At 39.4% G+C, this 14446-nt stretch overlaps 1 protein-coding gene across 1 annotated transcript in view; it reads right to left on the reverse strand.

The window, feature by feature from the left end:
• Nucleotides 1-14446, reverse strand: part of ROS1 (ROS proto-oncogene 1, receptor tyrosine kinase) — a 78844-nt gene that overhangs the window by 9357 nt on the left and 55041 nt on the right. The window contains exons 38-43 of the mRNA XM_069851755.1: nucleotides 14191-14255; nucleotides 10268-10397; nucleotides 9093-9190; nucleotides 8252-8455; nucleotides 7005-7139; nucleotides 1848-2011 (exon numbers count right to left, since the gene is read on the reverse strand). Of these exons, the coding sequence (XP_069707856.1) occupies nucleotides 1848-2011; nucleotides 7005-7139; nucleotides 8252-8455; nucleotides 9093-9190; nucleotides 10268-10397; nucleotides 14191-14255 (796 nt within the window). The remainder of the gene's footprint in view (nucleotides 1-1847; nucleotides 2012-7004; nucleotides 7140-8251; nucleotides 8456-9092; nucleotides 9191-10267; nucleotides 10398-14190; nucleotides 14256-14446) is intronic.

Below are 14446 nucleotides of genomic sequence, written 5' to 3' on the forward strand. Positions count from 1 at the left end.
CAAAAGTATGGAGTTTTTTACATTAAGAATATAGATTTGTCATTTCAGTAAAAGTAATAATTTGCCTAGACTAAGTGAGTTAACATCAGGGAAAGATCATGCTTAGTTGGCACATGCAAAGCAGGGACTTGCACTGAAGCTAGAATCTTTGTATATTACATCTGTGCGAGACCTGCTCCATCTAAAAGGCAACCACCTATATTCCACCCTGCTTCCTCAAGTCCAAGCAGCTAGAGAGGCAGGCTTGTATTTAAAAGCTCCAGCCCCACTAAAGATTTTAACAGATACTGATATAATGCCACAAGAATTTCTTAACTCTCCTAGTTTTCATGCCTTTTTTGCCCATGGAGTTAGGGAATGCAAAGCAAAGATGTCTCAGCTAGGAAGTCACTCTAGCTTGAGAGTAGATGCAAACAGACACTGCCGTTGAGCCCTGTGTCCAGTGACTATGTTTCTGTAGCCATTTGACAATTAAGCATCTAGTCTAAGGTGATGTCTCCAAGTCAAACATGACAAGTCATCTAGATTCCACCCATCATCGGTGGAGAGAAAGGCAAAAGGTGACTCCTTTTGTGCCATGATACATGCCTAAAATATGTCAGTTGTCACTCTCTGGAATTGTCTGTTTCTCCTCCCAGCTACAGAGATATTTAGGAAACTGTCTTAGTTGACACTCTTAGCTTCCAGACAGCTGCAATTAGACAACATAAAGTTCATTCAAAATGTAAGGCTTATTTCCTTGGGAAAAATGCCTAATTAATTGGCTCTACTCCTTTTCTGAGCTAATGCCAGGCTTAAATTTGTGCCAGATTAAGTATCTATTTACTGAATTCCAGTATTCAGAGAGAAGATGCCCTCAAAAAACTAGGAAATTACACTACATACAAATGCAAAAAGCTCTTCATTATAGCATAAGAGCGCAAACCCACCTGTTAAAAAGGATAGAAATTACAAGTAAAAGTGAATTATTCCAACTGATAAAAACTGATTTTCAGAGCACAGTGTTTACTAAGACTCCATGTTTTCTCTCGGTTTATCTGGTCAGGAATCACTGCAAGATGTGGAAAGCTTCTTGTTCTGACTTAGTCAGGTAGTTCGTTTCCATGTTTAGACTACTTGAATCACAGACAACTTTAAATTTGTCATCACCTATCTTTTTAATTCCTGTCTTCCCGGCCTTAACAACATTATTGCATAACTGGGCTTTTTTGTGCCCCATGTGTTAATTATATCTTCCCTAACATCACCTGTTTCTATTAATTCACAGTGTGAGGATCACAGGTATGCTGTTATTTCTGGCTGGAGCTGTAACAGTGTGTGCTGGCTATATACCCATATAAAGTTTACTCTACTTAGGTACCTAATTTATGCCTCACTTTCAGGCAACTATTGAATCAGTACTCCTAAAGTGAGTGGCTAACTGCCATGTTTAACTAATGGAGATGGAGTAGGTGCCTTTGAAAATGGAATAGATTTCCATCTGGAAGCCTCCAAAAGTTCTCTTGACTGTACAACAAACTTAAGCATTTACTTCAGCAGAACGGTGTCATGAAGTTTCAAAAATTTAGATGCAAGATGGATGTCCCTGTGAGGCAGACTCAGTTATAACCTCATAGGAGACTTTTCCGTTGGTGATCTTATATGTGCTTTACCTAATGCATTGTACCTAACGGCACCTAATGAATCTTTACAAAGTCATTAGGAGAGATGCAAGTCTTTACTGTTCCCATTTTACAGGCAGATAATTTGAGGTAGTGACAAATGCAATAAAAAGAACTGCTGAACGCCCTTTGTTACAGTTCATGGGGCAGAAGCCAGGGGGACAGGAGGTGCTGGCCCAGACTCACCTTCAAAAGCTTGGTTAATGACTCCAGTTGCTGCTTCTTTGTCTTCAAGGTAGTAGCTGAAGCACAGTGGGAAGTGTCTTATCTCTTGTAGTTTGTCATGAATGTAAGAGAAAGTAGGTCTGTTGTGAGGTTCTGGAGCCCAGCATCTTGTCATTAAATTACATCTGGAAAAACAATTGTCAAAATGCAAACATTAATGATAATAGAACCATTCATCTCAACAGTTATCCTTAAGTCATCTGGGAAACAAGTTTGGCCTAGCTGGGCCTATGTTTTCAACTTCTGGAAATTTTATATGTGGTACAAAAATTATCAACAGCAGCTGAGGGAAGAAAAAGCAGATTAAAAATCTGTTGTCAGGAATACTTGCTATAAATGCTTTTAATTTTTCAGAGATGAATATTTTTGAGATTGGAAGCAGCTATAATATTAAAGAAAAAAAAATCAATTTGCCATTACTATCTTCTTTCAACAAAGAAGTCACTAATGTTGTCTGAGAAAACAGACAACGTCATAACTATCTCAGAAAAAAAAAAAGTATATCTAAAACCAGAAATTAACTTGAAGCTATCAGTTTATTCAATCCTCCTTCAACTCATGCTGTCTCAAATCTAGGGGAAGTACAAGGCAAGCCTTTCAGCACAGAGAGGGTTAATTTAGGCTGCTGCCTTCAGACCAAAACAAATAAGAGTAAGTTTTCCCATCAAAGGCACAGGAATCCTAGTCTGCCTTGCACAACACTATCTGTACCATTCAGTGGAAAACTGCCCCTCCAATTTGCCTAAAGGACAGGATTGGTTTATCTTGCTTACTCAAGGTGAGTCCAGGCTACACAAAAATAAATCCTACAAAAGCCGGAGGGAGCCAAGCTGAAAACCCAAATGCAGACAGCACCTGGATATGCTAAGTGTTGGGAGTGGAGGGGGGGTCTTAGGGTCTCAAAACTGGAGAGCAGTATTTGAGCAGCTAGTGAAAGGCTGGTTCAGGAAACTGCTTCTGGAATGTGGAGTATTCACCTCTAAGCCTTAAGTTCAAATCCTCCCATGACAAACAGCCTCACAGACCTGCTGCTATGTGATACCAGGCATTACTGAGTTATGTGAAATGAATTGGCTTGCTCAGATCCTCACTTATCCATCTTAAAAAGGAGACTACTGTCCCTCACCACAATTGGGTATTTTACAAAACTTTTGGAAACAGGTGGGAAAAGCCTCTTGACTTCTGATTTTCCAGTGATATTTTTCATTAAAATATTGAGGTTGGTTGAGGAATGCGAGTAGAAAAATTGTTTCAGAACCACTTGTCATCAACCCATATTGTGTGGTTGAAGAGCTGGACAGAATGTTTCTGTTTTTTCAAAAGTATCCAAAGAAGTCTTGGAAATCTATTTTAAGAACTTAAAAAGTGGGAGTGACTTTCTAACAGTCTGAATCACCTCATCTCCTCACTTACTTTCAAATTTACTAGTTATTGATGACACTGAAAACATAGATGGACTCAAAAATTAGGTGAAATAACTGGTTTGTCTTCTGCTGCCAGCAACGTGTCTGTCATACTGAATTAAAAATCTAGCCCTGGATACTAGAATCCATACAATATGCTTGCTAATCATGGTGCTTGATAGGATATTCAAGAAAAAAAACATGAATTCAGGTGCTGTGCTCCACCAGATTATCACTTGAGCCCTCATGAGCAGAGCCTTGTGCAAGGGGTAGCAATGAAGTAAAAGAGCTGACTGGGTACACTACTCCTGTAACAGAAAAGAAGAAACAGCTGTAGTCCAAGAGAGGAAGAAAGAAATAGGAAATAATACATAAGTCATAGACTTGTAGAATAGTTTGAGTTGGAAAGGACCTTCAAAGATCGTTTAGTCCAACCCCCTTGCCATGGGCAGGGACATCTTTTACTAGATCAGGTTGTTCAGAGCCCCATGCAACCTGACTTCAAACACCTCCAGGGACATCATCTACGTCTTCTCTGGACAACCTGTTCTAGTGCCTCGCTACCCTCACAGTAAAAATTTCTTTCTCATATACAATTTAAATCTACTCTTCTTGTTATGAAACAACAACACGACAAACGTGGATTCTGAATATTTTTGTATTCCTAAGACCAAACGCTATCTTTTTGAATATAGATTTCTTTTCTTTTTTTGACAACTTGCTTTATAAAGCTGTTCAGCTTTGTTATTGAGTGGGGATATTCACTGCTGCTAAAACATTCAGAACTGGAATTTTCTCATTTTAATTACATTCCATATTCTCATTTCCTAAATCAAATTACGTGCTTAATTGCTTGTTGACCTAAAACATTAATACCAGATAGAGCTGATACTGCTCACAAAGTATTTAAATCAGATGGGCTTTAGGTTTCTAATGACAAAAACTTTCATACTGCCTCAGAATACATCAGCGAATTTTGCCTGGAGACCTATTTGTGGCATGATATTTAGCTTTCAATGCATGCTGTGACATCCAAAGTTTTAAGTCACGTGGCATAAAGTTTCACTAGCCCAGAAATGCATCAGCATGAGACCAGTCAAGAGAGCAAAAGCCTGTTTAATATGCCAAGATGTACATGGATGACAGCTTGAGCATATATTTTCTTGGGAGTGCATGGGCTCACAACTAGTGCATTGTTTCACTATGAGGAAGAAACTCAGAGGATTCCACTGTTTTGTGGGGAAAGTCTTTCAGGAATAAATGAAACACAACAGGTCAAAACACAACATCAGCAAAAAGGTAAATATTAGGTTTAAGAACTAGGTTGTACACCTACATGCCTACACTTAACAGATGGGTTTTTTATCTGTGTGGGAAAATGGTAAACATACGCCTAATAGAGCTGCATATGTCAGGCAAATAAGAATTTTATAGCCTGGAAAACAAAATAACTAGTAGTCAATATCTAATATTAAAAGCTGAAAGCAAACAATTCCTGAAGTGCACTAGCACACAGGAGCTACAGGACATTAGCAGTTTTCTCTCACATGAGACAGAAAATGCAACTGATGTTGTGATTTTCTTAGAAAAGGAGAGAAATTGTTGGAATGGAGCTCCTGCTTTCATCTGATGCATTCTGAGCAAGCCCTTCTTCTCTCCATCCTCCAAATCCCTTCAGGGTGGTTTTCCCAGAACCAAACAGCAAAAACTCTTTGTTACCAAACTAACATTTGTTCATCGAACTCAGTTGTATAACTTCGCATGCAAGTGAGCATTTGGTGAAACAAGTCAACAAGTAGCCCCACGCCTGCACAAGTCCTCCTGTCTGCTATCCACAGCAGTTCAGGATCTATGTTCAGATTAGGTCAATTCAGTCTAAACTTTAGCGTGTTCTTGCATGCAAGCCTAGCACCCAGGTGGCTCTACCAGAACAGGATCTCTGACTGCAAAGTACTGGCATTCATACATCTAAATCATCATATTTCAATAAACGTGGCTTATTTATAGATGCCCAAACCCTTTTTTTCCAATTCATTACTAGGCTTTACCTACCCACATTTCTTTAGGAGTAACATCATGTGGAGGTGAGAAGGACTGTTTCTCCCTCCTGCCAAAAAAAAAAAAAAACAAAAACAAAAAAACAGTCCCACTTCCTTTTTGCTTTTACACCCCAAGGTTTCGCTGTCAGCCCTACTTGCCCTTGTGGTGTAAGCCTACCACAGATTCCTAAACACTTCTCAGCTGAAATAGTTTGGCCTTTGAACTCTCTTCCTATCAGTGATGGTTTGTTTTGTCAAACGACAATAAGCAAGCCAAAGTGCTGAGGAGACAATTACTGACTGCTGATGTCCTGATGCAGGTTCAAAACCACAAGGAGGGAAGCAGGAATGTCAAGAATCCCAGCATGCCATTAATGACCTAGACAAGTAGCAAAAAGCTATTTATGCTACTGACAGAAGCTGTATGCAGGTGCTGAGTGTTCACCAAATGAAATAAAAGATGGTACAAGAGCCTAAGAGCCCATTCAGCCCCTTGGCTTCCAAAAGCTACCACACTGCTGTTAGGCCCTGATCCTACAAGTTTATACAGGCAGACCAACATTTAAGCCGTACCTACTATGCTATATTTGTCATCTGAGACCTTAAAAATTACTTCAAGTAAAGTTTACTTGATTCCTCTGAATATCTAGTCACTCATTTTAAAGGCAACCTAAGAGATTTTGTGTGAGCTTGAATATCAAACTAGTATATGGATATACATTACTTCCTATGCTTTTTTTATCCTCAGGACAGCTGCCAGAAAATTTTTTGAGAAAAAGTTTTTTAGTATACAGTATTGAAACTGCTTCGGGCTCTCATTTGTTGTGTAATTTTCAGGTTTTGCTCTTTTCTTAGAACAAAATATTAATCTCTTCAGTTCTTCAGTTCCTTCAAGTGCTGAAAGCTTACCTTTTGTTGTTGTTGTTGCTAATATGTAATTTCAGCTATACCTACATAATGATAACTAATCACCCTTCCTGGAACTCAGGGCATGGTGATTGATGTGAGACCTATCACAGAGATGTGAACTTGCCAATCACAGAATTATTCTCAAGCTGTTGCCTCAGCCCCAGGAGTAAGAACTGGCACTTTAAGTAGCCTCTCCTTCCACTTGTAGGACCAGTTGTCAAGTGTACTTGGTGTGACTGCTTGTGCAGAGTGGTTAATATAGAAACTGAGACATGAAATTAGACAATACTGAGTGACCACTGGGCACAGTTTCAACTTCCTTTCTTATGCACCTCTGGTCAGAATGGGTTTGATCCGCTTTGCGTATTCATCTTATTTTTCTAATTGCAAAGAATTTTGCATATGGTGTGCAGGCTTTCTTAAAACCATCCTAACTTTTAAGCAATACCATCTGCCACTCAGCCTGTTATCACATTACTGCCAGATTCATGCCCAAGATTGACTGCATATTGTCTCTGAAATCCTGTTCAACAGACCAATATCCACCACCCAACTCCAACATTTAAGTTCTTACACACAGGCTGCACTACTGAACAAATTAGTAGTGGTTGGTAGCTACAAGTGGTAGCCCTTTTATCTGAACAAAAAAAAATGAGGATGTTGAACTCTGCATGGGCATAAGTAACATTCAAAACAATGGCCATCTGGCAATAAGCCTCTTGCTTCTTATAAATATCATCAACAACATTTAAACAATATTAACTTACAGGTCGTCAGAACAGTTGTTTGGAGATTCCAGCCTTCCTCCTGATCGTACATGGTGTAAAACTTCTGTATTTGAGAAACCTGGATATGGCTGTTCACCCAAAGTTAAGATTTCCCACACTAAGACTCCAAAAGCCCTAAGAAATACCACCAAAAAAAGAAAAATTACTAGAGTCACCATGAACAATCTCTCTAACATCAGTTAAAATGCCTCTAGCCTAAGAATAAGACTTCAGAAAAATTAACAGTAAGAATTTCATATGTCCCTAAGACAGCCCCTGAAAGAGCTAAAATAAATTTGTAGAACTGTTGCACTTTCTTAGACTCGCTGACATGCATTTTAGAAGACATCGAGTACCCAGAGCTTCCCTGGGCAACACTCTCTTGTTGAGCACATCCTCACTTAAACAAGTGTTTAATCATCTCTAGAGGTGTAGTGAGAATACAGGGAGAGAGACTAGTTCTCCTAAGCACCACTCACAAAGCAATCAGCACCTCATTTGGTTTGGCACAGAGCACTAAACGACTTGCTTGGATAAATAGGAGAGTGGCAGTCAAATGGATGGGTTGCAGGGGCTGTGGACTTTGACCAGACCTATGGGCTACTGTTGGTCACGGGTACATTTGGCTACCAATATCAAAACTCATACATTTGGCTACCAATATCAAAACTCATGTGAATCTCAGGTTTAATGAATGTGGCTTAGGTTGTTTTTTTCCATGCCTTCTGAGAGTGAGTCTTTGCTGCTTCACCATTAACTCATACCATCTCTACAGCAAAGTACTTCCTGTACAACAAATGACCTTCCTTTGATGATGCTGAGGAATTTGCTCTTCAAAATAAAGATGTCACCAGAGGAGAGTACAGGGAAAATATTTGGCTGTAGGAAGGAAAGGCCAATTAACCTAACGGAGAACAAAATGGATCAGGATGCAGGCAGGGAACTCACTGCCCAGTCAAAAGAAAAACACAGCATGGGCCTAGTACAAAATTGTTTGGTTGAGTGACACTGTTTCTTTCCAGACAGAATCCAAACCTAGAGCTCAAAGCATTAAGAAATACAGCCCTGCAGGTACTGTCATAGTATCAAACTTTTCATTAGCTCATGAAAATGTTACTTAGGAAGAAATCTACCTTAGCCTAAAAATTATTATACACGGCAATATGCAACCTTATCATTGCTCCTGTAAACCAGAATTTTCTTGCTGTGGGATTTTGTATGATTATTTCCACAGCTGTGTAACTCACCAGACATCAGACCGATTTGTAAAGACACCATCAATGAGGCTTTCAGGAGCCATCCATCGAACAGGGAGTAGGCCTTCTCCTGTTTTCCTGTAATAATCATTTTTATAGACATCTCTGGCAAGTCCAAAATCACCAATCTTTACTACCCGGGTGGAGCTCTCATATCCCTTCTCAGACACAAGGCAGTTGCGAGCAGCCAGATCCCTGATTTACAAGGCAGAAAGAAGAGGATGGAGTTAGCATTGCAGAATACTTCAGGTCAGAATGGACCTCTGAAGGTCATCTGGTTCATCCTCTTCTTGAGAGCAGTACAAACCTCAAGGCTGAATTAAATGGCTTAGGGCTTTATCCATTTAAGTTTTTCCTTATCCAGTTAAGTTTATCTTTGAGGCTGGAAGTGACTCAGCCTCTCTGGACAACCTGTTTCAGTGACTGATCCTGCATGTTGTGAACAATATCATCTAATTTCCCTTACTGTAACTTGTGCCTATTGACTCTCCTCTTTTCCCTGTGCACTTCTGAGAAAAGTGTGGCTTTCTGTCTGCTATAGCTACCCATTAAGTAGATGAAAACAGAAAACGGATCTCTGCACTCGCCCTTCTCTTTGTTGCAAAGGACACGATTCTTGCCTGGAGTGTAGTGAGACCTGGATTCAGATCTTAGAGCTCATCATTTGGTGAGAGAACTGTAGGTGTCCTTTAGCAGAAAAGCATTTTTGCTCAGGTGCTCTCACATTTAACTTTTTACATTGTAACATCTTTCTAGGTGTTTTTTCCCAGGTAAGACATTAATCCAAATATTGTGGGTAGACCAAAGAAGACCAAGGTAATTAGTTCTGTACCTGTGTATAAAATGCATTTTCTCTAAATAGACGCAGCCTTTGCAAACATCCAAACATATATCCAAGAGGTCAGCCACTGTTAGTAGGGGACTCTGGAGCTACAAGAAAAAAGGCAGAAGTTAGATAGTACTGTTTCCTCACTTGAAATGTATAGGATTTTTGCAAAACATGCCAAAGCACAGGTGCAAAGTCTCTATATGTCTACAGAGTGAATGCTAATTACTGGAAGCATAAATTCCCAAATCACTTCACTGCAAGGCAGATGAACACATCCTGTTCTTTTATTTGGGGCTAAGAATACCCTAGGACCTTCAGAAGTGCTTCTTCACTGTAGTGGAAGAGATGGGACCCTGAAAATATCCTCCCATTATCACAGCAGGTTTCCTGCTGCTGTATTAATCAGTATAATATACATGGTCTGACACAAATAAAAGAAAAAGAGACTAACCATATAGCCTGAGAATCAAGAGTGGGAGAGGAGAGACAAAGAGGGAGGGAAAATTTCACTTGTATTATTCTAGTAGAACCTGTGTATACACATTTAAGTAGAAATCAGTACTGACTGTGGATTTGATCTGACCTTGTAAATGAACTTGTAAATGACAATTGCTATAATGCAATAAAATTTCCATGCCAAGACCTTTTGACCAACTGTATTCTTAATCTGCATGTTAACTATGGAAAAAAAAAATTTAATTAAAGAAGTTTATTCTTTACTCTTTTCTCCTCTTTCCTTCTAAAGAATTTGAGGATACAGGTACAGAGAAAATATCTTCTTATATGCTTGGACTATGCCTAGAACATTAAAGATACTGCTGCTATTGAAAGACAAAAAAAACATCTATGAAGCCTAACAGATCAGATACATGACCAGCATTATTTATATCACTTTTCAAAGGATTGCTCATAGTGTTCATATAAAGACACTCAACAGAAATTTCACAACTGAAAACACAATTTTGGTCAGTGGTCTAGCAACATTCAGTCTTCTTCACAGCAATTCTAAATGCAAGGTCAGCACTCAACATTGAAGTCCCAGGGCATTAGAAAAAAGCCAGGTCAGATCTTGTAGGTACAGAAAAGACTGGACATCAGCATGGCCTTTGAGGAAAGGGAAAGCTGAGAAACTGGCCAGTTGCAAGTTAGAAATACGAGTCTCACGGCATTTACCCTACCTTTTGCTTTCTGGCTCCTCGTAAATAGCTAAGCAGGTCCCCTGCTTCCATCAGTTCCAGTATAAGGTACTGAGGTTCATTTAATAGGCACACGCCAAGTAACTTCAGAATGTGGGGGTGATCAAATTTACTAAAAAGAAGGAAATTACTGTAAGATTACATGTGAGAAATCCAGCTGGTTGATAGCTAATAAAATGTATATAGCTGCAAGCAATGAATGAACAGTTCAGCCTTTACAGTCCTGCCTCTACTAGCAATATGATTCAGTAACTAACAGTGCCTGGATTTGCTCAGTCATGGGGAGAGTTCAGGGACATCCTTTCCAAACACAGGCTTACACTGCACTTTGATGGACATCATAATGCATAAATGTGTATTAAAAACAGATTGAATCACATTCCCAGGAAACAAAGAAAGGTAGTCAAATGGCAATCTCATCTAGGACTAGCAGGAATTGTCACCTGTTCATTAATGGTGTCTATATTTTTTTAATAGAGTAGTTTTACTACTGTATTCACAGTAGAATTGCTGATTCAGAGAAATGCACAGAGAAAGATAAAAGAAAAAGGTACAATATGTTATTTTCACAATCCAGAGAAGAACTGTTTCTCACAGCACATTTTCAAGAGAAACCTAATGTGCATAAATACTTGCAGATATGCTAGTAATTGCCTGAGCCTGTCCAAAAAGACAGGGAGTACCACAGAGCAATTGGTACTCTCAAATATAGCACTTTTGAAAGAGTGAAGTATATTTATTGCCTCTGTCAGTGCTCATGTTTTTAAAATCACTTTTCTTGTGTTAGAAAACGGCTTTTTCTTCACACTGCTCTGTGAAAGGACTCACACCAGCAGGCAGAGAAACTTGACGCTATTAGCGAAACTAGTGGTGTCCAAAGTGCTGTCAAATGCACCAGTGTAAACAAACAAATAAAACAGAGGGACATTTCCTTCTAACCTCTTTCAATTCACATAATCTTAGGTGTGGGCAAAAAGTCTTTAGCGGAAAGTGTTTGACAGCTCCCCCCAGCCCCCAGCACATACCTCTCAATCAGACAAACTTTAGCACTCTCAAGAACAAAAGAAGAAAAAGAAGCACCTGGGACTTTCTTATGGTTCAAGCAGCCCTTTCTCCACTGAGCTTATTCCTTACTTCCAAAGCAATGGGATACACCCAAGAACTTGCTATATATATTTGTATACAAATTTCTCACCGATAACCAGTATTGAACGACTGAAACATAGGTAACTATTTTCCATTGCTGCATAGCAATAATAAAAGAAACAAATACTGCTTGCTTAACTCAGACAGCATGTGTAACACCACAATCAAAATTTTAATAAACATCCAAAAAAAGCAAGCAAAATTGAAGTTGTATTTAAATATCTAACATCAGTGTTTGTAAACAGTCAGGTGCACTTACGTTCCCTTTCTGTCCTTGGTTTCATTTATGAAAGCTTACACATCAGCATCAATAAAAATCATTAAGACCTCCATGACGGACCTAAATCACTCTTTATTTCATATTTGAAAAATGAAATATTTAAAGCACATAAAGCATGCCAGTTTGTTTTATTATTATTTAATGACTACTGGGAATATGTAATACTAAAACTTTTCTATTATCTTCATTTGTATTTCTTGTTGTATTGATGTAAATATGCCCACATTAATGTTTGCATTTAAGTGCAATAATTTCCGATTATATATTTTTGAGGATTTCTGGGTTTGGATTATCAGCTGTAAAATGTAAGCAGAATTGTGGAAGCTTCAGAGACTTTAACTGTGGGCATGTATAATTCATACCACACAGAGAAGAGACCTTAACTAGGTGTATGACTGCTGAGTAAACTATAGATAGATTGTAGGGACTTTACACACAGCACTTGTTCTTTGTTATGAGTTTTCATTTAATTGACGTGATTCTGTTTTTATTTTCACAAGCCTCTTATCTCACTCAATGTATAGTGTGTGGAAAAAAAGTTAGGCAAAGAAATGCAAGATATTTTAAAAATATCATAGAATCATAGAATCACCAGGTTGGAAAAGACTTCTGAGATCACTGAGTCCAACCATACCTGACTGCTACTAAACCATATCCCTGAGTACTTCATCTACCCATAGTTTAAAACCTCCAGGAATGGTGACTCAACCACCTCCCTGGGCAGCCTGTGCCAGTGCATGATAACCCTTTTGATGAAGAAATTTTTCCTAATGTCCAGTCTGAACCTCCTCTGGTACAACCTGAGGCCATTTCAACTCCTCCTATTGCCTATCACTTGGGAGAATAGACAAACAGTCACCTCACTACAACCTCCTTTCAGGTAGTTGTAGACAGTGGTAAGGTCTTGCTTCAGCTTCCCTTTCTCTGGACTAAACAACCTCCATTCCCTCATCCACTTCTCAAAAGGCTTGTTATCCAGACCCTTCACCAGCTTCGTCACTCTTCTCTGGACGTGGCTCAGCACCTCAAGGTCTTTCTTGTAGTGAGGGTCCCAACACTGAACACAGTATTCAAGGTGTGGTCTCACCAATGCAGAATACAGGGGCAGAATCACTTCCCTCCTGCTCCTGCTGGCCACTGTTTCTGATACAGACCAAGATGTCATTGGCCTTCTTGGCCATCTGGGCACACTGCTGGCTCATGCTGAGCTAGTTGTCAACCAACACCCCCAGGTCCTTCTCCTCCAGGCAGCTTTCCAGACACTCTTCCCCAAGCCTGTAGCGCTGCACAGGGCTGTTGTGCCCCGAGTGCAGGACCCAATATTTGGCTTTGTTAAACCTCATGCCATTGGCCTCAGCCCATCAATCCAGCCTGTTCAGATCCCTTTGCAGAGCCTCCCTACCCCCCAGAAGATCAACACTTCCTCCAGTCTTAGTGCCGTCTGCAAACTTACTAAGGGTGCACTCAATGCATTCAACCCAATCATTGATAAAGACATTGAACAGAACTGGACCCAGCACTGAGCCCTGGGGAACACCACTTGTAACTGGCCTCCAGCTGGAGTTAACTCCATTTCCCACCACTCTCTGGGCCCGGCCATCCAGCCAGTTTTTTACCCAGCAGAGTGTGCCCCTGTCCAGGCCAGTGGCAGCCAGTTTCTCAAGCTGAATGCTGCGAGGAACAGTAACCAAAGACTTTACTGAAGTCCAGTCACACTGTATCCACAGTCTGTGGAAACACAAACAAGAATTCTGTTAAAACCAATTCCAAATTCAGTAACACTGTATTTTCTATACAGGATATAAAATTCTTCATTTTTCAAATGATGGTTCTGATTCTGCAGTCGTTAAATAAAAGTCAGAGAAGTGTGTGTGAAAACTAAACTATTTTCTCTGTCTTATATTGCCAGCTGAAAACTTCAGCTCAACTGCTTTTCTCTGGGGAGATTCTGGAAAACCAGATTTCTGTCAAACACACAGATCTTTCTATGCGAAATTTTCTCACTGGTGACAGATGCATTACTACTTTTATGTCTGCCTCGACAGAAGAGGTATGTGGCAGCCTCTAGTGGCAAGTATGTAGTTTTTAAAAAAACAGTTTCCACAGTAAACAGAAACTTCAAGATATTGGCTTGCTTTGGTGTTTATTTTGATAAAATGGGATTAGTCAAAGGTTGCCCAATTTACTTTAACAAATAACTTAGTTCTAGGAGATCAAAGATAATGAATTACATCAGTCCAAACCCCAATAAATCCATGAAGTGAGCATACTGAACTTGCAGTCTGTATCTTAGTTTTTGCTAGTCAGTTTATAGTTTTATTTTCTTACGATTCATTAGTAGTGATTAAATTTGTTTTAGCAGAAATAAGAAAACACACCAAAAATAATATAATGGCATAAATATTTAGAGGAAAGTGTTGCATTCAACCCTCAAGTGACATTGGTTTTGAAGGGTGCCCAGTGGCAACGCTGTCCCTACCTCATTAAGTGTGCCTCCTTCAAGAATTCACTCTTCTCGTGGTCTGTCGCACCCTTCTTCAAAGTCTGCTCAACAGAAAGCAAAAATGTAATAACACTTAGTTCACCATTACCATTATCAGGTAGAGTTTAAGCAAAGCAATCAGGCATAGACATGGCCTTCAATAATCAGTGTTTTCCAGCAATTATTACAAAGACATACGCTCAGCTTAATTTACTTGAAAGAAATATTGCAAGGAAATACCTAAATCTGTCAC

Source organism: Phaenicophaeus curvirostris, chromosome 2 (genome assembly GCF_032191515.1).
Source record: "Phaenicophaeus curvirostris isolate KB17595 chromosome 2, BPBGC_Pcur_1.0, whole genome shotgun sequence".
Taxonomy (NCBI): Eukaryota; Metazoa; Chordata; class Aves; order Cuculiformes; family Cuculidae; genus Phaenicophaeus; species Phaenicophaeus curvirostris.